Source organism: Zootoca vivipara, chromosome 13 (assembly GCF_963506605.1).
Source record: "Zootoca vivipara chromosome 13, rZooViv1.1, whole genome shotgun sequence".
Classification (NCBI taxonomy): Eukaryota; Metazoa; Chordata; class Lepidosauria; order Squamata; family Lacertidae; genus Zootoca; species Zootoca vivipara.
This window is the reverse complement of record NC_083288.1, coordinates 40,841,150-40,866,779: the sequence shown is the minus strand read 5'-3', so window position 1 is coordinate 40,866,779 and position 25,630 is coordinate 40,841,150. Positions and strand designations below refer to the sequence as shown.

At 43.1% G+C, this 25,630-nt stretch overlaps 1 protein-coding gene across 4 annotated transcripts; it reads right to left on the bottom strand.

Moving 5' to 3' along the window:
• Window positions 1-11,835: 11,835 nt before the first annotated feature.
• On the bottom strand, window positions 11,836-20,861 carry LOC118095804 (angiogenin). 4 transcript variants are annotated; one of them, XM_035137058.2, is made up of 2 exons: window positions 20,764-20,861; window positions 11,836-12,548 (listed from the first exon to the last, which is right to left on the bottom strand). In XM_035137058.2, exon 2 carries the CDS (start codon window positions 12,519-12,521, stop codon window positions 12,045-12,047), a length of 477 nt encoding a protein of 158 aa, XP_034992949.2. In that variant the 5' UTR covers window positions 12,522-12,548; window positions 20,764-20,861; the 3' UTR covers window positions 11,836-12,044. The 4 variants fall into 4 exon arrangements, with proteins under 4 accessions (XP_034992949.2, XP_034992948.2, XP_060137769.1 ...); XM_035137057.2 differs by having other exon boundaries at window positions 20,773-20,845; XM_060281786.1 differs by having other exon boundaries at window positions 20,812-20,830.
• Between the last annotated feature and the right edge of the window lie 4,769 nt (window positions 20,862-25,630).

Genomic DNA, 25,630 nt, shown 5'->3' with positions numbered 1-25,630 from the left:
ATCTAAGTATACACAAGATCTCCTGTGTTGCTGGGTGGGCAAGGGAGGAATTAAGGGATAGGTGAGAGCCTGCATTTTTCTTCAGTGACAGTGACAGTATTACAATGATTTTTCCCATCTCTCTGCTATGTTATTTTTAAAAATATTACTGCCCAAAGAAAGCTGATGTTTCTGGGAAGATTGATTGCAAGGAGCTCCCAAAGGATTCCTCCAAATTGGTTGAATGGACAATAAAATGGCAATTGCAATCCACCATTAGCAAGCGTGAAGCTGGATTCAAATATCCTAATTTCACATGTGTGCTATTGGGCTCTGAACTGGTGGTGGTTGATCTGGAACAAGACCTTGGGGTTGTGGTGGAAAGTTCGATAAAGATGTTGACATAGCACATGGCAGCCACAAAAGCTGAATTTCATGTTAGGAACTTCATGTCATGTCTTGGAAATGATTGGACTTAACAGTCAAGGCTTCCCAGAACACTCACATAACTCACAAAACTGGCTCCAGGTCCTGGGCTAGCACTGTTTATTTGTTTAGCAGCAGGCCAGACATAATTTCAAGTGTACCTCTTTAAAGTAGAACTGATATAAGACAGCAGAAAGACAAATCACAGTATTTGTCTGACAGCCAGAAACATTGTGTTGTTGTTGTTTAGTTGTTTAGTCATGTTCAACTCTTCGTGACCCCATGGACCAGAGCACGCCAGGCACTCCTGTCTTCCACTGCCTCCCGCAGTTTGGTCAGATTCATGTTGGTAGCTTCGAGAACACTGTCCAACCATCTCATCCTCTGTCATCCCCTTCTCCTTGTGCCCTCAATCCTTCCCAGTCTCAGGGTCTTTTCCAGGGAGTCTTCTCTTCTCATGAGGGGGCCAAAGTATTGGAGCCTCAGCTTCAAGATCATACTTGGAGTGTTAGGGGAAATTCTGGGTGTGAAGCTGCTCAGCCACCCAGCTTGTCAGGCAAGAGCCTGCGGTCCACTGCGGAATAAAGGAAGGAGTCCAGCCACCAACCGGAGCAAAATAGCAAGGTTTATTGCGCAACAGGTTCAAGCCAAGACTGAACACCGGGCACAGGGTTACAAGAACTTTAAAACTTCCCACCTAAATCCCAGAATGCATTATGAAAGCATCATCACTACATCATAGTTACATAGGCAACACGTCAGAAAAGGGGAGGTACATACAATATTAACATACTGGTAAACAAGATTAACATAAGGTTCAGGGCAAAAGTAAATGTGTGATAAGTACCGGGAGGAATTTCTTGAGTATTCACAGGAAAAGAACAATAAGGTCCAGGAAAAGAACAATAAGGTCCTGGTTTTGTATCGTCTGCCACCTGGGTGGGTCTGCTGATGGAATTACGGTAGGCTTGGCCAACAAAGTGCCTCTGGGAACTTCCTGGAGTCCCTTTTCAAAGGCAAAATAGCGTTGGAATGGAGGAAACTGGGAGTTGATTTTATATGATTTTTAAAACTAGGTAACTTCCCTGAGCTGTCAAGTCGAAAGGATACATTTATGCATAATATTTATAACATTAAACAACTTTAAAGATGCCCCCCCCCGGTGATTTCCATAACAGGAGTCAGAAACATACTCATTCGTAAATTGCTGACATGCTGTTAAGCCCCATTCCATGCCCAATAAGCACAGGATAAGCACAGCGGTGCTGTGGCCCATAGACTGCAGCAGAATGCTGGGCATGGTTTTGCCCAGCATCCTCTCTGTGTTATGGGCTCATGGGAAAAACCTGTCCTATGAGCCCTTGCTGCAGAGGGGAGGGGAAAGCCCTGTCTATGTCCAGTGTGGGTGGGCTAGGGCAGAGTGACAAATGCCTCTTTAAAGATCTGATTCACCGACTATTTGAGTGCCTAAACTGGGCAGCGCATGCTGGCAAGAGCTGCTACTGCCACCTAGCTAAACATGGAAATTTCCTGAAGGCAGATCTTAAAAGGGAGCCCAGGATAGCATTTCTGAGCCTCCAACCTATGTTCAAAGAGTGGTTAGACCAACCCCAAAGCAATGTGCAATTGGTTTCCTGCCCTCTGCTGACCTTCTTTGCCGTGATTGGAATCCCCACAGGTGGCATTTCAAGAAAGGGTCCATGATGCGGCTACGGCTAGCTATACTATCTCAGAAAACAATGACCTCTTAGGCCAATAGGGAGCAACAGGTACGATTGCATCTTTTTCTTGTTGCTCCTTTTTCAGCACTCAAACCAGAAAAGGAGTTGGAAGGAAAGCGTAGAGGAGACCTGCTGGCCACGATCTGTTCAGTACATCCATGCCTTCCCCCAACTGTGAGGTATAAAGCCTTCAGCGTCCCCTTGTAGCCTCCTGAATCAATTATGTGGGTGCCTTTTCCAGGAAACATTACTCCATGATGCCTCTTCAGCAACAGACCCTCATTTCTTCTCTTCAAGCTGGATGACCGAGCAATGGCGTAGACCAGGCATAGACAAACTCCGGCCCTCTGGATGTTTGGGACTACAATTCCCATCATCCCTAGCTAACAGGACCAGTGGTCAGGGATGAAGGGAACTGTAGTCCCAAACATCTGGAGGGCCAGAGTTTGTCTATGCCTGGCGTAGACTGCTGGGCCAGCCTCTTGGAGCATTATATGGATTGGAGAGAAATGCACCTGAGCAGAGATAAAGGAAGACACAGGAACTCACTGAGCAGAAAGAACAGGATTTTGGACTAGTTGGGCCTTTAGGCTGATCCAGCGGGGCTTATTTTATGTTCTTAATTATCTAGGAAAGGCTAAAGATTGGATCTACCAAATAAGAAAATGACATTCTCTTGTCGTTACAATGATCAGACTGCACCGAGTCCCATTTGTTACCTGAAAAACTGGCTCTTTACTGGAGGGATGTTATTGGGATGCCATAGCTTTTTCAGCATTCATCTTGATCCCAATCTTTGATATGGGCTACTGTCGTGGTCACTCTGACCTGCACATCACCCCCAGACGTTTTACGGTCTATTGATGATGTACCAACGACAAAATAAAATATCGGCTGTTACTTATAATCACTTCAGACCAGGATAAGGTTAAAGTAAAACGAAGTTGCTTTATTGTGCGATCATAAGCTTAATGGTTGCAGTACAAATCTTAGATTGTTCCAAATTACAGATGTTCCTATACCGGCCTATTACCTCTAATTATAAATTACCGGCCTATTACCGCTAAAGTCAACTAAGTAAATATTTGTAAATAAGCTCACAACTCTGTATCCCATCTGACTAAAACCCAACATCTATTCTCCACCTCAATATTTTAAACCAGCTCTCTCTGCAAATAACCAACCAACTACCTCACAAGCTCCCACTAACTGACCAACCTCAACAGCCAACTTCCACCACCAACTTCAACTCAACTGACTAACTGACTCCAGGGGTCGGGTTTTTATACTCTGCCAGAGCCCTCCCCCCTGGGTTCTAACAATTCTATTAGGATTAACCCTTAATAACCTGGCTAACTTTAGGCTGATCGCCACAGCTACATATGCACAAACACACATAGACGGACACACAACTGAACAAATGTCACCTCCTACCCTCAAGGCCAGGGACGCGGGTGGCGCTGTGGGTTAAACCACAGAGCCTAGGGCTTGCTGATCAGAAGGTCAGCGGTTTGAATCCCTGCGATAGGGTGAGCTCCCATTGCTCGGTCCCAGCTCCTGCCAACCTAGCAGTTCGAAAGCACGTCAAAGTGCAAGTAGATAAATAGGTACCACTACAGCGGAAAGGTAAACAGCATTTCCATGTGCTGCTCTGGTTCGCCAGAAGAGGCTTTGTCATGCTGGCCACATGACCTGGAAGCTGTACGCCGGCTCCCTCGGCCAATAATGCGAGATGAGCGCCGCAACCCCAGAGTCGGTCACGACTGGACCTAATGGTCAGGGGTCCCTTTACTTTTACCTTTACCCTCAAGGTCTAGATCAAGCACAGGGAAGAAGCTGTAGCTCTCCAGACATCTCCAAAGGCTGAAACTCTGAACAAATATACTGTATTTTTCTGTGTATTAGACAAGGTTATTTTACTCAAAAATCATGTCAAAAAACTGGGGTCGTCCTATACATGGATAAATAGCATGAGGGGGGAGGCGTGCGCTCTAGGGAGCATTACCTACAGCGGTGTGAGGGGAGCAGCTGCCCACTTTGTGGCCCTGCTGGGATGATGGCACATGTGCAATTCCCCCTAAAAAAAGCTCAACAACTTTGGGCATCTCCCCTCATTTTCATTAAATTTAGTCCCCAAAAAAGGATACCGGAAAAATACAGTATTTACTGCAGCAAGATCACTTGAATAGTGCAAGGGTAACCTTGCAAAGAAACCCAAGAAACTCAAGGTAAAAAGGTAAGTATTTATGGTTATGGGTGTACTATGAATTAGTCATGTATTGTACCATGATGAAATGCCCGTACTTGAAAAGAAGCAGGAGGTTAAACTATCTAATTAGGCCTCAGACTTCTGTGCATGCGCAGAAGTGCCAAATTACGTCATGCGGATGTGCAGACATGGCGCTTCAGGATGCGGCCTTTTCAGGTTGTGAATGGGCCTCTGGAACGGATCCCGTTCGCAACCAGAGGTACCACTGTAGAAGGTTTACTCCTGATGCAAATATTGTTTTGACTAGCTCAAGGTCACGTTGAGCCAGGAGAGATAAATTCCTGCACTCAGTGAACTGCTCTCTACTTTCGTTTGTGTGTCTGAAGTTTTTTTCTGAAGTTTTTGTAACAAGCCTTTGCCTTTTTATTAAAGTTTTTCTTTTGGGCCTTGATTCTGCATGGTTCTTTATTATTATTTCTATTATTATTATTATTATTATTATTATTATTATTATTATTATTATTACAAGATGTGTGTCAGATACATCCAGTGGAATTTTAGCACTCATTTCTAGGTTGATTACTTCTAGAAAAATATCCGCTTGCAGCCCTATTAGCCCAGAAAATTGGGGGAGTAATGTGATGAGATGTGAGGCAGAACGCTAGGATACAGTGGCTTCCTGTTGCTTTCCACAATGCAAGATTCCTGCCCCAGTTCTGTAAGGTAGCAGGCACTGTACTTTGAAAGTAACATGAGAAATGGGACAGAAGTTCTAGTCTTATAATCAGCAAAATCATCTCTGGTGGTGCTGTCTGTCACGTTCTTGGAAGAAGAAATCCTACCCAGCTTCAATTTTTGAAACAATCATCAACAATGATGGCGTATGGGCCAGGGCTAACGCAGCTGCCCTCTTTTCATCTGTGATGTGAAAAGAACATCCTATATAATAAAGTTCCTGTGTCTCTGCGCCGTGTCCCTGTGTCCGCGCTACTGCGCATGTGCCCCACCGGCACAGGGACTGGACACAGGGACTGGACGCACACAGAGCCCCATCCCCGCGCACTCCCCGTCCCCGCGCACTCACTCGCGCCCTCGAGCCGGAGGGGGGCGGAATGCGGTTCTCTCTCCCTCAACGGCTTCCCCTCCAAACCACCGTTCCGTGCCTCGCCTCCCGACTAACGGCGCGAGGGGAAGAGGGAAAGGGACTGCGAGGGATTTCTCCCCACCCCCCTGAACAGTGTTGAGAGGACATAATGGAAGGCACCATTGGGGATTACTCCCTCAAGAAAAAGTAAAGAAAGGTGGAGTCATGAGAAGGGGGGGGTAGTGTCCGAAGAGGAAAGGAGACAAAATTGTGAGGGAAATTGGCGACGGTTTGGGGAGGGGGGGGAGAGTCCGTCTCTGAGGGGAAGAGGAAGTTGCCCCATGTCGGACCTCCTGCCTGCCTCCTTCCCTCCCTCGCCCTCCCGCCCTTCAAACTTTGGCCGCCACTCCCCACTCAACTGGAGGGAAGCGCAGCCACAACTTTCCCCTCTCACGGCTGCTTCTTTTTCCCTTAGCTCATGCAGGCAGCGCATCCCGGAGAAGCCCCGCTCACTTCTCTCTCTCTCTCTCTCTCTCTCTCTCTCTCTCTCTCTCACACACACACACACACACACACACAAACCGCTCACCCGCCACCACAGCAAACCACACAGGGGGAGCCTGGGGCCCTCGACGCACATCCCCGCTGGTGGAGGCAGCGATGGAGGCAACGCCTGCGCAGTCCTAGAGCTTCCCCTCCATTCCCGCCCGGCTAGCGCCCGTTTACTTAACGGGCTAAAGACACTAGTTAGAAAATAAAACAGAAGCTCTAGTAATATAATCTAACACAATTTTCCCACATGTGATGTCATTGGGACAAGAACTCGTAGCCAGTCTATGGATTTCAGCTTCAGTTTTGATGGACTAAGGAGTGGTCAACACAGTTGCATTCTTTTCATCTGAAACTTTGTTTACTGTTATGGATATTCTGAATCAATATTAGGAAGGACATCCACACAACAGGCAAGACTGGGTGTCAAAACCTACCACCGAAAATTGCCCTTTAACTTTGAGATAAGTGTTGAAAGTTTCTTGCACTGTAAGATCACCCCATCTGTAACTCTTACGAGTATTTCCTTTTTTTATTCTTAATGAAATTGCATGTGAATATATTAATTTATTCTGGTCAAATTTGCTGCTGTCTAATCAAGTATTCTAGATTGTGATAAGGTAGGCTAAAAAGCTATGGTGACAGAAGCAGAAGCTATATAATGACTGGAATTCTTTCACAAAGTCAATGAGTCTAGTTGCTGGATAAATTAAATCACAATGTTTCTGGAAGCACTCAGATAAGGAACTGTGTTCCAGTTACTGTTGAATATTTATCACAAAACAAGATCCTGTTTTGGAAGGAAAAAAACCTTTGCTTACATGATAACTGCAAGGCAGTTTATTACTCCCTAAGAGTAATAAACAAACTTCCATTCTTCCAATGCCATTCATTAACAAGTATCCATACATCGACCTAACACTCATAGCCATGAAAGTGGTTCAAGGCCCTAATTGCAATTTTCACAATTGGGAGGAATATTACTGAACATCAAATGAACAAAATAATAATTATATTATTCTACAAGAGAGCAAATGGAGTTTAATGAAAAAAGAACCATGGCAGATCTCAATTTGGCCCCACATTTTCGACCCCAGAAGTGGCATCAAGCTCTTGGAATGTGAGCATTGATTTAAATCTCCCACAATTCTCTGCCCAGAGTAATTCACCTGCTCTGGGCTTCTGATCCACCCACTGTGAGTTTGGAAGCTACTTTCAACTCTTGCACAACCATATTCATGTTTTCTTCTCAATCAGTAGATGGAATAAATCCAGTTCTCACCTACAGGTCAATGAGATCTTCTCCTTTGCTTATGTCTGGCCACCGAGTTCTGCATTAACTGAAGTTTCCAAATTGCCTTCAGAGCCCTGAGTAGAACACCTTACAGTAATCTAACTTAGAGGTTACCAGAGCATAGGCAGCTGTAGTTAGGCTGTCTGTGTCCAGATAGGCGTACAGCTGGGATATCAGCTCAAGCCGATGGAAGGAACTCTGTGCCACTGAAGCCACCTGAGCCTCAAGCAACAGCAAAGGATCCAGATGTACCCCCAAGTAGAAGATATCTTCCTCTTGGGTCTTTCAGTGAGTCTTTCAAGGGGGAACATTCATGCTATAAGCACTGTATCCACCGTAGAGAATCCGGATTATCCCTGATAAATATGGGTGGATGAACACTTCCCCATGCATTGGCCAATGTAATAAGCATGTCGGGAGTGAGTAAAAATGTTTATGTGAGAACATAGACATCAGCTGTACCATCAACCTCAGGGCCGTCTCTAAGCATGTCAGGCGCCCTGGCGCCGTGGTGCGGAGATTGCTCCGGCACCCCCGCCTCGCCCCGTTTTCTGCCGCGGCTGGTGAGTGGGCACGGCGCATGGCGCGGCATCCCCCTGGCAGCCCCGCGCCCCGCGCCACCCAGCCTTCCCCTAGAGCCAGCCCTGATCAACCTGTTCGGTACAGAATGCATCCTTCCAGTACAACAATAGTGGGGAACTACTATAACATTCAGAACCTTTTAGCAAGTAGACCTTCATGTTTTTCCAGTAATGTTGCTTCATTTCCATCTCTTACAGGGAAAAAAATATGCTTCCTGCTTTTGTTCCAGGACATCCAGTAACAATTTTCCATATATCACCACCCACCATAGCTGAATTCTCTGTATATAAGGTGTCTCTTCCTGAAGGATCCTCAGAGGCGCATACGAATGAAAGAAGATATTTTGATCCACTCTTTGGGAGTGGATCAAATTTCTATTACACTAGGTAAGAAAAAGGCCTGGCCTTGCTTATCTAAAAAGCTTTGTCTGTCATTTGTTTTCTTCCATACCTGATTTCAAATTTCTTCTGTCTTTGATAGAGTAAACCTTTCCACGTTTAAAAACACTTTTCTCATTGTATGCTCTCCCTGGGAATTTATTTTTTGTAAGCAGATATTCATTTTTGTGAATAAATATTTAACCTTTGTGTGACTCCTTCTCCCAAGTTCTAGACATGGCAGCTATATTCTTTACCTGCATTTCACTTGCAGCCAATCATCTTTGAGCACAAGCTCTCCGACAATAAATGTGGTGGCAGAGCTGTGGATTGGCTGCATCAACTCAAAGTACAGAATGCTGATAAGATGACTGTATGTAATAGCCATGTTGACATTTAGGTTACAATGCTTTCTCCAGAATTTAAATATTGCTATGTGCAGGATTTGTTTAACTTTTGGAGGAAGAAATGAAAGTAGATGCTCAACATTGTGATGTCTCAAAGAAAAAGGAGGGGCTGACTTGAAATTTTTTTCATGAATTTCTTAGTCCTTCTGTTTGACTTTTTTCCTCTCCACTCATTCCTTTTTCCTTTTGTTTCATTACAATCTTCAGCCTGCGAGTAGGGACTAACATGTTTTCAACTGGTTGTACGTAAGCTGCCCTGGGAGTCAAACACTGTTCCTTATTTCTGGCAATAAAAATGCAATGGCAAAAATCAATAAATTGCTATTATTTCATGACAACCAGAATTAGCTGCCTGAGGAAGCCACAACACTCTGACTAAGGTTAACAGTTTGGGAAGTAATGTCTTGAATCTCAGTGTGCTAATTTGGGGAACTCACTCCTGTTTATTTCTGCTGTGGTGACATGAAGAATAATGGTGTGATTTGTTGTCTTTGCAGAGGCCAATTTTTGTGTGATTTTTGAGGTGCTTATTAGTCTCTGGAACTGAGTTTTATCTCTTTCTTAAATCTATCTGTCTAACTACACTGTAGTTTCTTGGTTATAATGGGGTGGAGGAAGAAAGGGGATGCCTGATACAGTCGTACCTTGGTCCCAAACGCCTTGCGAGTCAAACATTTTGGGTCCTGAATGCTGCAAATCCAGAAGTGAGTGTTTGGGTTTCCAAACGTTCTTCGGAACCCAAAAGTACGACACAACTTCTGTGGCTTCCAATTGGCTGTAGGAGCTTCCTGCAGCCAATCAAAAGCCATATCTTGGTTTCCGAACGTTTTGAAAGTTGAATGGAGTTCTGGAACGGATTCCGTTTGACTTCTGGGGCACCACTGTACTGAAGTAGATGGGGCAGTGTCTGGTTGCAGTATTAGGCAGCCTCATAACTACCTAATGAGGAAATTAGGATTACAATTTGAGCAAGGCTGTCATAGCCCTTTTCAGATTTCTCCTTGATATTTCCTAGGAAGTGGGTTATATAATAAATCTGGTGGGAAAAGGGAAAGTATGATAATGCTCTGTTGAACTTTACATCGTTTCCTGCTTTTTCTGCACAGAACAAACACCAAGAGCCACAGAGAGCCATGGCTGCCAAGGGGCCCTCTCCTTTATGGCTATTCTTGGTTTTGCTCTCCTGGACGGTGCTGGGGACTGAAGCCTCCTGGGATTTCCAATCCTTCAAAGACGAGTATGTCGATTACCCGAGGACTGACGTCAAAGATTACTGCAACTATTTACTCAGGAAAAGGGGTCTGAATAACAGAATGGAACATACTTTCATTCATGTCTCAGACCAAGATCTTAAAGAAATCTGCACTTTTTTTGGCACACCAGTAACTGGTCCCATGCAGAGCTTATCTCCTGTTCCAGTCACCCTGTGTTTTAAACATTTTTACAGCTACATCAGTCTTGCCATAACTAAGGAAATTTCCCTCTCATGTGAGAATGGATACCCAGTTGAATTAAGATACTGAATGTCATTGTTCCACAAGCAGACTTCTGCTTAGGCAATAAACCATCCTCTTCGACACTCAGGAGCCCCCTCCACTTTCCCCCTCCTGCACTGCATCCCTCCCAAGAAACCTCTCAAGGTAGTCCTACAATCTTCCAGGGCAGGTCTTGGCAAAGGCAAGAGGACTGCAAGAAGGAGAAGTTGAAGAAATCCATTTCCTTAATTCTTTCCCATAATCTATTTTACCTGTTCACAGTCACCATTGGATTCCCACCAGGATTCCTTCCTTCTTGAGGGTGAAAAGGCCACTCTGATCACTTTGGGCCTCCACTTTGGCTCACCGCTCATCTCCTACCTCACTTTGCAGATTATAAGTGTGATCTCATTCCTTTTCTCATGATTCTTGCTGCTGTGGGACAAAGCAGTTATTTGCAGTGTCCCTGGTCACTTATTAAAACCCAGCCTCTTTTCTAACTCTTCCACCTTGTGACTCAGATAAGCAGACATGGAATATTTGGTTATGGGCATTTCCCTGATTTATTGCTGCATGCATAGCAAACTGACTTGGTTTATGTTTAAAGGATTGTACCCAGAAAAGGAGGCCACTTCATTGAGAAACTAGGGGTACTTCTCAGCTGAACAACTCAGCATAAACTAACAACTTATTTCCTAGATCAATGAACTAGAGCACTTCGCAATGCAACAGTTTAGTGCAGAATGAGCTCCAGAAGACGCAGGATGGCGCCAGCCAAGGCTGGGTGTTCGTAATCTAAGACCAACAGCTGGTAGGGTCCAGAAACCCTGGGGAATTTCAAGAGTTCCTTTGAGTTGAGTCCACCATGTTGGCCAAGTCCTCAAGTCCCTTTCTTGTTAACTAGTTTCTACATAGCTCTTGTATGTTGTGGCTTATTGTCCTCAATGTCTGAGTTTACAGGCCTTTCTGACTTTGCTAAAATAAACATTTTCCCTGCATAAACATTGTTTGTTCAGAAATCTCTGAATCATATATAAATTATAAGAATAGAGGAGATTCCCAGATCATCACTTGGCTTAGTGTAGATTAAAATCCCACTGGCAATCAGAATGTTTCTCCACAGACTTACCAACTGAATACAGATTTTGAGAAAAAGGAATTATTAAGTACAGTGGTACCTCGGTTTATAAACACAATTGGTTCCGGAAGTCTGGTCATAAACGGAAGCATTCATAAACTGAAGCGAACTTTCCCATTGAAAGTAATGGAAAGTGGATTAATCCGTTCCAGACGGGTCCGCAGAGTACTCAACCTGAAGCGTACTTAACCCGAAGCATGGGTGTAATTGGTTCCGGAAGTCTGTTCATACACTGAAGCATTCATAAACTGAAGCGAACTTTCCCTTTGAAAGTAATGAAAAGTGAATTAATCTGTTCCAGATGGGTCCGCGGCGTTCGTAAACCGAAAATTCGCAAACCAAGGTGTTCATAAACCGAGGTTCCACTGTATGTTCATGGGCAGTGGGAAGTCATGTTAAGAATCAAGGAGTCAAGCCAAAAAGATGGCTTTGCACTCCCTACATAGAAGTGTATTTGAAAATGTTTGTTTTTGAGGCTTTTTTCTTTTTTTCTTTGTATGCTTTTATTCTATTTCTTTGTATATTTGATGTATGTATTTATGTATAAAATAAAAAGACTAAATGAAAAAAAAAACCAGGTATGGATACGGGTGATTAAAGCAGGCCATTTTTATTTCCACATGCATTAGAAACACACACCCTTGAGCTTTCAGGGCTCAGACACAGGAAAGATACATATGCAGGAAATCAGCAAGGTAATTAACAATAAGCAAAGACTCTGTTAAACATTTCTTTTTGGTTCAGTTTTAGAACTGGAAACTTTTAAAGAAATCAAACATTTTCAGTGAAGGTGAACATGATCATTAGAATGCTGAACATTTTTTATCTGGGCCTTGAAAATCCTCTCTTACAATGATGCCTTCATCAAAGTGCACAGGCTTCCCATCCTGGCAGGCAATGACGATGTATCTGGATGATTTGTTATCAGAATATTTGCAAGGTGGGCGACTTGAGCCACCTTTGAGCTTGCAGGTGGTGACAGTGAAGGGGCGGAGGCTGATCCTCAGCCCTTTCCCGTAATCCTTCCCTCCAGATGCAGTGCACACAGCTATGATGTTCTTCTTGGTGTCGTGGATGAAGGTGTTCACTTGCTTGCATGCTGGTTTGTCCAGCCCGCGTCTTTTCATCATGACGTCACAATACTGCTTGCCGACACTGCTCTTGGGATTATCGTAGTGCTGGGTAACGAACTTCTGATAGCCGGCTTGGCAATAGACTCCCAGGACCAGCACAGACACCAGGGAGATGAGAAACATAAGGCCAGACCCCTTGAAAGGCATCCTCAAGGCACCACTGGAAAGAGATATCTGGGGGGAAAAGGAAAGTGGGTGTATAAATGCTTTCTTTCAGGGTACTTTGTGAAACAGCTTGGAGTTCAAATGAATACTGTACAGTACAGTCATACCGTGGATCCCAAACACCCTGGAACTTGGAAGTTTTGTCTGCCGAATGCCACAAACCCAGAAGTGACTGTTCCGGTTTGCGAACGTTCTTTGGAACGCAAACGTCCAACGGGGCTTTTGCGACTTCCAATTGGCTACAGGAGCTTCCTGTACCCAATCAGAAGCTGTGCTTTTGTTTCTAAACATTTTGGAAGTCAAATGGACTTCCGGAATGGATTCCGTTCAACTTCCAACGTACGACTGTATATCCTTTCAAATTCACATCTGCAAATGTTGTAGTGGATGTTGTCTAGTCATGATTGCATATCCATGTGAATATTGACACTTGCCAGTCAGTACTTGATAAATGACAATGTGGTGAGTCAGCATTTCACAGTACGTGACCACTGTCATGCAACAACAGTCTACGGAAGACAGTATCCACACAATGTATTTTATACCGCATCACCACTCCATTTGTGCACACCCTTCACAAGTGGGTAGACTTTTGGCTATTATGTTTTTGACAACGGGACAAATTTCAAATGCAGGCAGTGAAAAAATTAACATCATCCACCTTACTGATGCTGGCTATTGTATTAAATTACCCACCATGCCTCTGGGATTTTGCTACGTAAGACAAGAAGCTTAGACCATTGTTGAGGGCCAGGAAGATGCAGCGAAGAGATAGGATATTTGTATAATCCAAGTAAGTTTATGGCTGAAGTGAGATCTGAGCAAGGGACTGAATGAATGAATCTGAGCTCCAGCTCTGACCCTAAACCATAGAGAGGGGATTATTATTATTATTATTATTATTATACCCCGCCCATCTGGCTGAGTTTCCCCAGCCACTCTGGGTGGCTTCCAACAGAACAGAACATAAAAATGCAATAATCTATTAAACATTAAAAGCTTCCCTAAACAGGGCTGCCTTCAGATGTCTTCTAAAAGTCTGCTAGTTGTTTTTCTCTTTGACATCTGGTGGGAGGGCGTTCCACAGGGCGGATGCCACTACCGAGAAGGCCCTCTGTCTGGTTCCCTGTAACTTGGCTTCTCGTAGTGAGGAGACCACCAAAAGGCCCTCGGCACTGGACCTCAGTGTCCGGGCAGAACGATCGGAGTGGAGACGCTCCTTCAGGTATACTGGACAGAGGCTGTTTAGGGCTTCAAAGGTCAACACCAACACTTTGAATTGTGCTTGGAAATGTACTGTGAGCCAATGTAGGCCTAGCAGGTTTGAAGTAGGGTGATGAAAAAGAGGGTCTCTTGATTCTATCCTCCTTTGGCCAGAGACAGAGAAAATGTACATCTATCTACATTTACAAGGGACAGTCCTCATGATATGCAAATTCCTGTGCTTAGTATTTCATTCGCATTTTAGAAAAAATGTATGTGTTGGATATTATGTGGGGGTGAAGTAATGCCTTGGGGGGTTCTGAAGTTGCCATATTCAGGATTGTGTGCTCCCACCTCACTGTCCATAGAAGATAAATCTATGGGGGCTGGTGATTGTGGGGAGAAGGGATATTCACTCTAACATGTAGGCATGAAAACTGTTGCTAAATTTGCCTGAAATAATCAATCTTTTCACACAGCCTTTTCAATAAACGGAACTTTGAAACATACAGTTTAACTCATTTCTCCATTCGCAGTAGCATTTGCTGTTGTTTAGTTGTTTAGTCATTTCCGACTCCTCATGACCCCATGGACCAGAGCACGCCAGGCACTCCTGTCTTCCACTGCCTCCCACAGTTTGGTCAGACTCATGTTGGTAGCTTCGAGAACACTGTCCAACCATCTCATCCTCTGTCGTTCCCCTTCTCCTAGTGCCCTCAATCTTTCCCAACATCAGGGTCTTTTCCAGGGAGTCTTCTCTTCTCATGAGGTGGCCAAAGTATTGGAGCCTCAGCTTCACGATCTGTCCTTCCAGTGAGCACTCAGGGCTGATTTCCTTCAGAATGGAGAGGTTTGATCTGCTTGCAGTCCATGGGACTCTCAAGAGTCTCCTCCAGCACCATAATTCAAAAGCATCAGTTCTTCGGCGATCAGCCTTATTATGGTCCAGCTCTCACTTCCATACATCACTACTGGGAAGCATTTAATGAGTAGCATTTATGGTCCAGCTCTCACTTCCATACATCACTACTGGGAAGCACTTAATGAGTAGCATTTAATGAGACCTAAATCGGAGTCCGCTATTTGTAAGGCATGTTTACAAATAGCGGAGGAGAGGAGACAAGCAAAATGCAAGGGAGATAGGGAAAGTTACAGGAAACTAAATGCAGATTTCCAAAAAACAGCAAGGAGAGACAAGAGGGTCTTCTTAAATGAGCAATGCAAAGAAATAGAGGAAAACAATAGAATGGGGAAAACCAGAGATCTGTTCAAGAAAATTGGAGATATGAAAGGAACATTTCGTACAAAGATTACCATAATAAAGGACAAAAGTGGTAAGGACCTAACAGAAGCAGAAGACATCAAGAAGAGGTGGCAAGAATACACAGAGGAATTATACCAGAAAGACACTACCCCAGGTAGTGTGGTTGCTGACCTTGAGCCAGACATCTTGGAGAGTGAAGTCAAATGGGCCTTAGAAAGCACTGCTAATAACAAGGCCAGTGGAAGTGATGATATTCCAGCTGAACTATTTAAAATTTTAAAAGATGATGCTGTTAAGGTGCTACACCCAATATGCCAGCAAGTTTGGAAAGCTCAGCAATGGCCAGAGGATTGGAGAAGATCAGTCTACATCCCAATCCCAAAGAAGGGCAGTGCCAAAGAATGCTCCAACTACCGCACAATTGCACTCATTTCACACGCTAGCAAGGTTATGCTTAAAATTCTACAAGGCAGGCTTAGGCAGTATGTGGACCGAGAACTCCCAGAAGTGCAAGCTGGATTTCGAAAGGGCAGAGGAACCAGAGACCAAATAGCAAACATGCGCTGGATTATGGAGAAAGCTAGAGAGTTCCAGAAAAACGTCTACTTCTGCTTCATTGACTATGCAAAAGCCTTTGACTGTGTCGACCACAGCAAACTATGGCAAGGTCTTAAAGAAATGGGAGTGCCTGATCACCTCATCTGTCTCCTGAGAAATCTCTATGTGGGACAAGAAGCTACAGTTAGAACTGGATATGGAACAACTGATTGGTTCAAAATTGGGAAAGGAGTACGACAAGGTTGTATATTGTCTCCCTGCTTATTTAACTTATATGCAGAATTCATCATGCGAAAGGCTGGACTAGATGAATCCCAAACCGGAATTAAGATTGCCGGAAGAAATATCAACAACCTCAGATATGCAGATGACACAACCTTAATGGCAGAAAGTGAGGAGGAATTAAAGAACCTTTTAATGAGGGTGAAAGAGGAGAGTGCAAAATATGGTCTGAAGCTCAACATCAAAAAAACCAAGATCATGGCCACTGGTCCCATCACCTCCTGGCAAATAGAAGGGGAAGAAATGGAGGCAGTGAGAGATTTTACTTTCTTGGGCTCCTTGATCACTGCAGATGGTGACAGCAGTCACGAAATTAAAAGACACCTGCTTCTTGGGAGAAAAGCAATGACAAACCTAGACAGCATCTTAAAAAGCAGAGACATCACCTTGCCGACAAAGGTCCGTATAGTTAAAGCTATGGTTTTCCCAGTAGTGATGTATGGAAGTGAGAGCTGGACCATAAAGAAGGCTGATCGCCGAAGAATTGATGCTTTTGAATTATGGTGCTGGAGGAGACTCTTGAGAGTCCCATGGACTGCAAGACGATCAAACCTATCCATTCTTAAGGAAATCAGCCCTGAGTGCTCCCTGGAAGGACAGATTGTGAAGCTGAGGCTCCAATACTTTGGCCACCTCATGAGAAGAGAAGAATCCTTGGAAAAGACCCTGATGTTGGGAAAGATTGAGGGCACTAGGAGAAGGGGAAGACAGAGGACGAGATGGTTGGACAGTGTTCTCGAAGCTACGAACATGAGTTTGACCAAACTGCGGGAGGCAGTGCAAGACAGGAGTGCCTGGCGTGCTATGGTCCATGGGGTCACGAAGAGTCGGACACGACTAAACGACTAAACAACAACAACAACAAATCGGAGTCACTTTTGCATGTTGCAATTCGTACACACAACAGCTCCCCCATCTAGTGGTTTAACGCTGTATGTTCACCCCTCTTAAAAAAAAAAAGTATTCCCCTTAAAATAAATCTGCTCACCTTTCCCGGTGGGCAGCTTGAACAATGCTTAAACAAAGCTTAAACAATGGTCTAAGCTTTCATTTCTGGCCATTAATAGAGCCAGAAAGAAAGCAATCACCTGCCATCACCTTCAACAAGGAAGCCTTGTCTCGCAATGACGGAGTATACACCTTGCCTATGTCGGCAATGACACTTCAATGATATCCGGTTGAATGACACTTCCGAGCGTCCTAAGTAAGGGTATCCTGGGGTTGTGGATTCTGTACAAAGCCGGGACGTGGGCTAGGGCCATGTCACAACCCCTACTAGGGAACCCCTCAGGGTGTCCCTATTTGATGTCAATCATAGGGTGCCCCCTAAAGGTGGTTTACCCTTCATCTAAGGGTAAACCACCGTTAGGGGGCACCCTATGACTCCCAGCATATGGGCAGGAGTCAAGATATAGCCTGGCTTCACCCAATGCCTAAGCGAAACCGCTCACATCTGTAACTAATAAAGTTGTGGCCTATTTGAGCCCATAAACCAAAATACTTGTGTCTGTGTGTTTATTGTCCATTAGGTGGATAATAATGGGGGCCCTGGCACGCAACAGCATGTTTTACATTCTACTTATGCTTCCCAAGCATGCAATGCTATTTTTCTAGAAAAAGAGGTGCCAGAACTCATCACGAACACCTCTCTTCTTCTCTTTGAATGGCAATGGTGCCTTCATGAGAGGTGCCAGGACTGAGTTCCAGGGAGTTCTGTCTGAAAAAGACCTATAAGCATGTAATGTTCTCTTTTCTTTACCCAAGATTAGGGTTGCCATATGTCTAGACTTTCCCGGACACAGGTGGGATTTGGCCAGTGTCTGGGTGGAATTTGCTGAAATGTCCAGAAAAAACTCACCATATGGCAGCCCATGTCAGAAATAATAATAATAATAATAATATAATAATAATAATAATAATAATAATAATAATAATAAAAAATATATTATTTATACCCCACCCATCTGCCTGGGTTTCCCGAGCCACTCTGGGTGGCTTCCAACAGAAAAATGAAATAAAATAATCTATTAAACATTAAAAGCCCTACCCAAGATTCATTTAGGTATAATGTGCTTAAAGTTTCCAGTGTTAATTCTGTGTAGATTTTTACTCCCACCTCTCATCAACTGAAATGGATCCACGGTTGCTGTGAACTTTCAATAACTGTTATGCTCTTATACAACAACAATCAAACACAATAACTTACTGTTTCCTTTATTTGGCTTCCAGTCTTCTCTCTTGCCCTTCTCTGTCTGCCTGCCTGTCTCTGGCCAAAGGAGGATAGAATCAAGAGGCCCTATTTTTCGTCACCCTACTTCAAACCTGCTATACCTGTATCCAGTGAGCTGTTAAGCTGAGAAGTGCCCGCCCGTAGTTTCTCAATGAAGTGGCCTCCTTTTCTGGGTACAATCCTTCAGGGCAATGCCCATAATCAAAGTATTCCATGTCTGCTTATCTGAGTCACAAGGTGGAAGAGTTAGATAAGCGACCAGCAGCAAGAAGAAGAAGAAGAAGAAGAAGAAGAAGAAGAAGAAGAAGAAGAAGAAGAAGAAGAAGAAGAAGAGTTTGGATTTGATATAAAATGTGATGCACCAGTGAAAGTGTTTGTTGACAATCAAGCTTGTATTGCATTGAGTTATACTGACCAGTTCAAATCAAAATCCAAACATGTGTCAATTAAAGACCAAAATGTCAGATGCAATATACAAAAGAATGTAATTGAATGTATATATGTGCCTAGTGATCAGAACATTGCAGATGTGATGACAAAACCGCTAACAAGTGTCAAGAACGAACAAATGTGTAAAAGTTTGGGTTTGTTTAACAAAGTGTGTTGAAAGAAACTTTGTATATGCTCAGGAACTAATTGCTCTGATGACCAGATGTGAGGGGGTGTTGAGGTTTTTTCACTGTGTGAGTCACATCTGGTCACATAGCAATTAAGAGCTGGCAACATGCCCAGAAGAGTGATTCAGCAATCTCCAGGGCTGGATAATATGCCTAGTGATAGAGCCTTATCAACAGCTTAAAATGGAGGCTAAACCAGAGAAAGACTGCCATGTTACTCTATGGAAAAATACCACAAATTTCCTCTCTGGTCCTCTGAATCTACATTATTTTTTGGGAAAGATGTTTTTGATCTTTCAGAGTGTCAGAGCATTGAAAACTCCTAACCTAAGGAACTCTAACTGTGGACTTATTCTATTAAAAGGTAACAGTGGTTAAAAATCAAGATTAAAAAAGAAAAGAGGAATATAATATTTGCATCCCAAATTAGAAATGGCAAAAGGAAAAATAACCAGCAAGGTCGTAAAACAAGAGAAATATGTTTTATACGATTTGCTTTTAGAATTTAAAAGCGAATTGTTTGAACAGACAAAAGAAATAAGGGGAAATAGTGTAAAGGCAGCTTCTCAAGTTTGGGAAAACACCAATTTACTTTCAGAGGCTGTGGAGAATTCAAAGAGGTGAATGTACAAACTACTAAGGTGGGAAAGGTGGAGGTGGGAGGATCTAGGAAACTGCAAGGGAAAGTAAGAGTGGTCCATGATAAAAATGGACCTCATGTGAATTGATTTGGGAGGCTTTGGTTGTGATGGAGACGAAGCAGGAAGGAAGGGGAAATGGTATGAGAGGCTACTATATGTGGTGGCATGTAAAGTTATTAAGAAGGCCTGGGAAGTGACATATAAAGATTTGAAGAGAAAGTTGAAAATTATTTTTGTGTTTTTTTAAAAAAACAACAACCCAGAAGCTATCATTTTGAAAGGTACAGGACTGAACGGATTTAACATGCAAAAGACTTTGTTCCTGCAACTGAGAGTGGACACCAGGCCAAGACCAGGCCATCGCTGTAGAAGGAAGAAGACACCACCAAAGAAGATGAAGAAGATTGGCAAAACAAACTAATGAACTATACAGGACATATAATACAATTTGAAACCCAAGAAAGAAAAGGACATTGTTTTTTCAAAAAAAGGGAGGAAATGTTTGAGGCATATATTGCAAGCTTTGCGTATAGGTTTCTACATTAGTCAAACTTCTTAAGGTCACTTGTAACAACATGAATAAGATTTTAAAACTGAACAGTTAAGAATACAGTGGTACTTCGTGTTGCGTAACCTCCAGGTTATGGAATCTTTGTGTTACAGCCGCAGCGCCCTGGGAGTGTATACTTCCGGGTTTCGCCGCTCACGCGTGTACAGAAGCGCTCTATTGTGCCCCGTGCGTGCAAAGAAGCTGCACCTCTAGTTAGGGATTTTTAAGGTTGCACACGGCACCCCGAAACGAATTAAATCCATAACCAGAGGTACCACTGTATAAGATTCCATAGACGTGCATGAATAAGTATAAAATAATGGAACCAAGAGGGGGAGTGGAGGGAAGTCAATTAAGATGTATGAGTTAAATTTTTGATTATGATGTTCTTTCTTTGTTGTTCTTTTTTGTTATTATAAAATTAATAAATTGTATCCAGAAAAAAGGAAGTTATGAGGCTGCATTATACTGTAGTCAGACATTGGCCCATCTACTTCAGTACAGTGGTACCTCAGAAGTCAAACGGAATCCATTCCAGAAGTCCGTTCCACTTCCAAATGTTCGGCAACCAAGGCACTGATTCCGATTGGCTTCAGGAAGCTCCTGCAGCCAGCCAGAAGCCGAGGAAGTTGCGTCAGACGTTCGGGTTCCAAAGAACTTTCACAAAACAAAACACTCACTTCTGGGTTTGTAACATTCAGGACCCAAAATGTTCGACTCGCAAGGAGTTCGAGATCCAAGGTACAACTGTATTGCCTAGCAATGAGTTGTGGCCCTTCCCCATTCCCATATCTCTTCCTCCACCCCATTACAACCATGAAAGTATAGTGTAGTTAGACAGATAGATTTAAGAAATAAATAAAACCCAGTTCCACTCACATGACTCACGAAATTAGCTTGAAGACCTGAACGGGCACCAACGTTTACCTTGCTACGTACACAGTGGATACCAAGATGTCTGAGGTTACAGGCTTTAATTTTCAGAATTTATGTTTTCATTTAGCTACAGCCCATACATAATTAAAAATGAGTCAACTTGCAGAACGTAGGCAATGAAGGGAGAGGTTTTTTAATTGTGTTGTTGAGCTAGATCTGATCCTATAGTTTGCATTGCCTGCATTGTATAATTCTGAGTGTATGGCTTAGCCCCCCCCCCCCAATATCCCTGGGATGTCTTGCTTAAAATGTTTTTTTCTTTGCCTCTCTCTGTGTAATGTAAGCAAAAGGAACAGGATGCCCAGCTTGCTATCAAGGCCGGATGGCTGGCCTTGTCTGACGCTATCAGTCTGACGCACAGAACTGGCAAGCCCCCACTAAAGGCTGCTGGAGGATGCTACCGGGGTAGCATTGCTGAGTCAGCATGTGTTTATGACAGGATACAGATCTTCCTTATATGTACTTGTGACCCCCTTGCGTGCGCACATTTACAGAGGGGGGGGGAAGGAGCCCAAGAAGTGTATAAGAAGCTTTGCAAATTTGTGTTTCTTTACTCTTGTCGTGAGCTGATCACCAAGAGTCTCTTATTAATAAGAATTAAACTCTTTCTCTGAATGGAACTCAACCCCGGTGTCGTTATTGACTGTTTCTGTCCCTGCCTGGGCACAATTTAAGAACCCTTATCAGCTAATAAGGCTACAGCAAGACCGAAGAAAACCTAGTTTACGGGGTGGCGGCCAGCAATATTTTCATTCATAGATTGTTCCCAATGTATTTACTATGGTAACCAAACAGTGGGTAAAACATAGCAACATTTTTCTTTAATTGATGACAATCATATTAGAGGTTGAGGCACTTCACCTGCCAAAAACCCTCCAACGCCGCCATTAAGAAGCCATTGTTCTCTTGTTAATTAGAGCTTAAACGCTTAAATTAATTACCTTAAATGGACTAAAGTATAGGCGGGTGCTAGAATATATGAGATCACAAACTGCGGAACAGAACCAGCTGCAAGGTCATTAAGGTTCGAACTTGAGATAACACTTGAGATAAGGTGGTTGCGCCTGCCCTGTGGAACGCCCTCCCAACAGATGTCAAAGAGGAAAACAACTACCAGACTTTTAGAAGACACCTGAAGGCAGCCCTGTTCAGGGAGGCTTTTAATGTTTAATAGATTACTGTGTTTTATTCTTCTGTTGGAAGCCGCCCAGAGTGGCTGGGGAAACCCAGCCAGATGGGCGGGGTATAAATAATAAATTATTATTATTATTATTATTATTATTATTATTATTATTATTATTATTATTATGGTACTTCATTTGGTGCAAAAGACGGTGTGGGCGGAGGGGAGCTTACATTTGCTTTATATAAAGTTTTCTTCTCTACATTTATGATTCAGCAATCCTCCTTTATATAATAGAGGAGGGAAGAAACTGGTTTCCATAGCTGCCAAGTTATCCCTTTTTTAAAGGGATTTTCCCTTATGCTGAATAGGGAAAACTTGGCAGCTATGCTGGTTTCCCAATGAGCTTCACGGCTGAGTGGGGATTTGAACCCTGGTCTCTCCATGCTAGTCGGGAGCGCAGATTCGTACCAATGAGTCCCTTGCTCAGAATTCACTTCAGCCGGAAACTTAACTTAGTTTGTACAAATATCCTATCTTCTGGTCTCGTCTCCCTGACTCTCAACAATGGTCTAAGTTTCCTGTTTTATCCCCGCCATGTGGATTCAAACTGCTGACCTTACAATCAGCAAGCCCAAGAGGCTCAGTCATTTAGACCACAGCGCCACCCACGTCCTACCTTTATAGACACAGCCAGTTGTCACCATGTGATTAGCCACCACAACCCCAGGGCTGCTTCTGAGCACATCCCAAGGGGCGCACAAATAGTCATCTTGCCATTCGTGGCTCTGTGGGAGTCTGGAGGCCTGGGAATAAATATAATGGAGAATGAAAATTCCCTTCTTAGGGAGACAAATTTTCCCTTGAAAGTGTGTGGGGATATTTAGACTCACATGGGACTCACACTTCCAAGTCAGATTGGAAGTCTGTTGGAAACTGAGAGAGAGAGAAATCTTCAAAAGGCATCAATATAACATCAACCCAAAGGTCAGATGTGTCTCTGCGGGAGATACATATTTCCCTGACTGGTTGGCAGGGAGGCACGGGGCATAAGTCTGGCAGGCCTCTGGCAGCCTCCCCCTCCCCCGACCCCTGCCTGGCTTTGCTCTCTGATGCCTAGGTTAATGTACCCAGCTGACTCTGAAGCTGGATCTAGACCCATCAAAGAAGCGTTTCAGTTTAAAGCACTGTAAAAAAAAAGTCTTTTATTTTAAAAAGACCTTTATTTTAATTCTTTAAAACATTACAAAATATAACAAAAACAAAAGATTTACAAAATATAAAGAAACCGAAAAAGATATAAGAATATCAAAAGCAAAACATAAAAATAAATGCTCAAAATAAAATTTCATCCAAACTTATACTCGACACAATACATATCAAATGAGATACAAATGGTTTAAATCAAGATGAAATCAAAGCACAAAATTTCAAAAAGAAAACAAGGAAAAAAGAAAAGAAATAAAAATAAAAATTTAAAATACTTCCGATTTTTAGCATATCACTTCCTATAGCTTTCATCCCTCTTAACTCACTTTCTTGTTATTATTCAGTCACTCAGTCGTGTCCGACCCTTCGTGACCCCATGGACCATAGCACGCCAGGCACTCCTGTCTTGCACTGCCTCCTGCAGTTTGGTCAAACTCATGTTCGTAGCTTCGAGAACACTGTGCAACCATCTCGTCCTCTGTCGTCCCCTTCTTCTAGTGCCCTCAATCTTTCCCAACATCAGGGTCTTTCTTAAATCCCTTTATTTGAACCACTTTCTCAAGTGAGAAAGTGAGCCAAACTCACTTTCTTAAATCCCTTTATTTGAACCACCTACCACAGGAGTACCTTCTTCCTTTGTCTAATAAATGTTTCTCTTTATACATTACTTAACTTAAGCAAATCACCAGATCAGTTTTTATACCTTCTTTTTTCAGATAGTCCTCTACCAATTTCCACTCGTTTTGAATTTTTTGTTTGGGGATGTTCCTTATACAGCTGCAGTCATTTTGGCTAAATTCATAAATTCTATTATTTTTACTTGCCAATCCTGCACTGCACTGTTGGTATCTCTTCCCCCTTCCATTGTAAATTTAAACTGCAAAAACAGGTAGAGAAAAACAGGACTCCACATCACCAACAATGTTATATTGCAAATACAACACATATCAATCACTTTTTCTTTCATATTCATTTTCTTTTCTTTTCATATTTCACTTCTGTCTTTTACACCTTTCAGTGGCTGGCATAGGCAATGTTGTGAGAACGGTCCACATACTTATATGATTCCTTTCAGAACACACAAAACCCATACGGCCAAAACGGTGACTTTTAAAAATTTCAGCAGCCATTTTAAAAAACACCCCCTCCCCCCCAAAAAATTTCAACTGTATTTGATTTTCTTTTGTATGTTGTATTCCTGCTGTACACAGCTAGGAAACCATGCTTTTAAGCAAATTATACATTACAGTGGTACCTCGGTTTATGAATACAATTGGTTCCGGAAGTCTGTTCATAAACTGAAGCGTTCATAAACTGAAGCGAACTTTCGCATTGAAAGTAATGGAAAGTGAATTAATCCGTTCCAGATGGGTCCGCGGAGTACTTAAACTGAAGCGTTCCTAAACTGAAGCAAACTTTCCCATTGAAAGTAATGGAAAGTGGATTAATCTATTCCAGACGGTCCACGGAGTACTTAAACTGAAGCGTTCATAAACTGAAACGAACTTTCCCATTGAAAGTAATGGAAAGTGGATTAATCCGTTCCAGACGGGTCCGCGGAGTACTCAACCTGAAGCGTGCTTAACCTGAAGCATGGGTGTAATTGGTTCCGGAAGTCTGTTCATAAACTGAAGCGTTCATAAACTAAGGCGAACTTTCCCATTGAAAGTAATGGAAAGTGGAATAATCCGTTCCAGACGGGTCCGCAGAGTACTCAACCTGAAGCATACTTAACCCGAAGTATGGGTGTAATTGGTTCCGGAAGTCTGTTCATACACTGAAGTGTTCATAAACTGAAGCCAACTTTCCCATTGAAAGTAATGGAAAGTGAATTAATCCGTTCCAGATGGGTCCGCAGCATTCATAAACTGAAAATTCGTAAACCGAGGTGTTCGTAAACCGAGGTTCCACTGTATTAAAACAGCACGGACCAATACATTTGTTAATTTTTTTCCTATCATACGTTCATCTGACTCAGTCAAGAGACTAAGAAACATACATTGGGCAGGCAGATCAATCTCTGTTCATCATTTGAAGATGTACCTTTTTTCTCAAGTTGTCCCTGAGACCCTGTGGTAGAATCCTCAATACCTGTCCCAGGCGGGAAATAACTGGCCAAGACTAAGATATGAAGCAAGGCACCCATTAGGTGATCTATATTCATTGCTGCAGCAACTTCTAGACTCTCCCTATCCAAACCTCTGCACCAGGCTTCCTCAAACTCGGCCCTCCAGATGTTTTGAGACTACAATTCCCATCATCCCTGACCACTGGTCCTGCTAGCTAGGGATCATAGGAGTTGTAGGCCAAAAACATCTGGAGGGGCGAGTTTAGGAAGCCTGCTCTGCACAATTTTTTTGTGCTTTTTGAGGGGTGTATTCCGTCCATGCACACAAGTTTGTTTATCACGTCTTAATATCTATACATTTATCATTGCTATTTGTCAAGCAAGCTGGTGGTTACTTGCTGTGGTTAGGC

Excerpts from the sequence above, each read along its gene's own strand:
- LOC118095804 (XM_035137058.2), bottom strand. The coding sequence starts at position 12,521 with ATGCCTTTCAAGGGGTCTGGCCTTATGTTTCTCATCTCCCTGGTGTCT.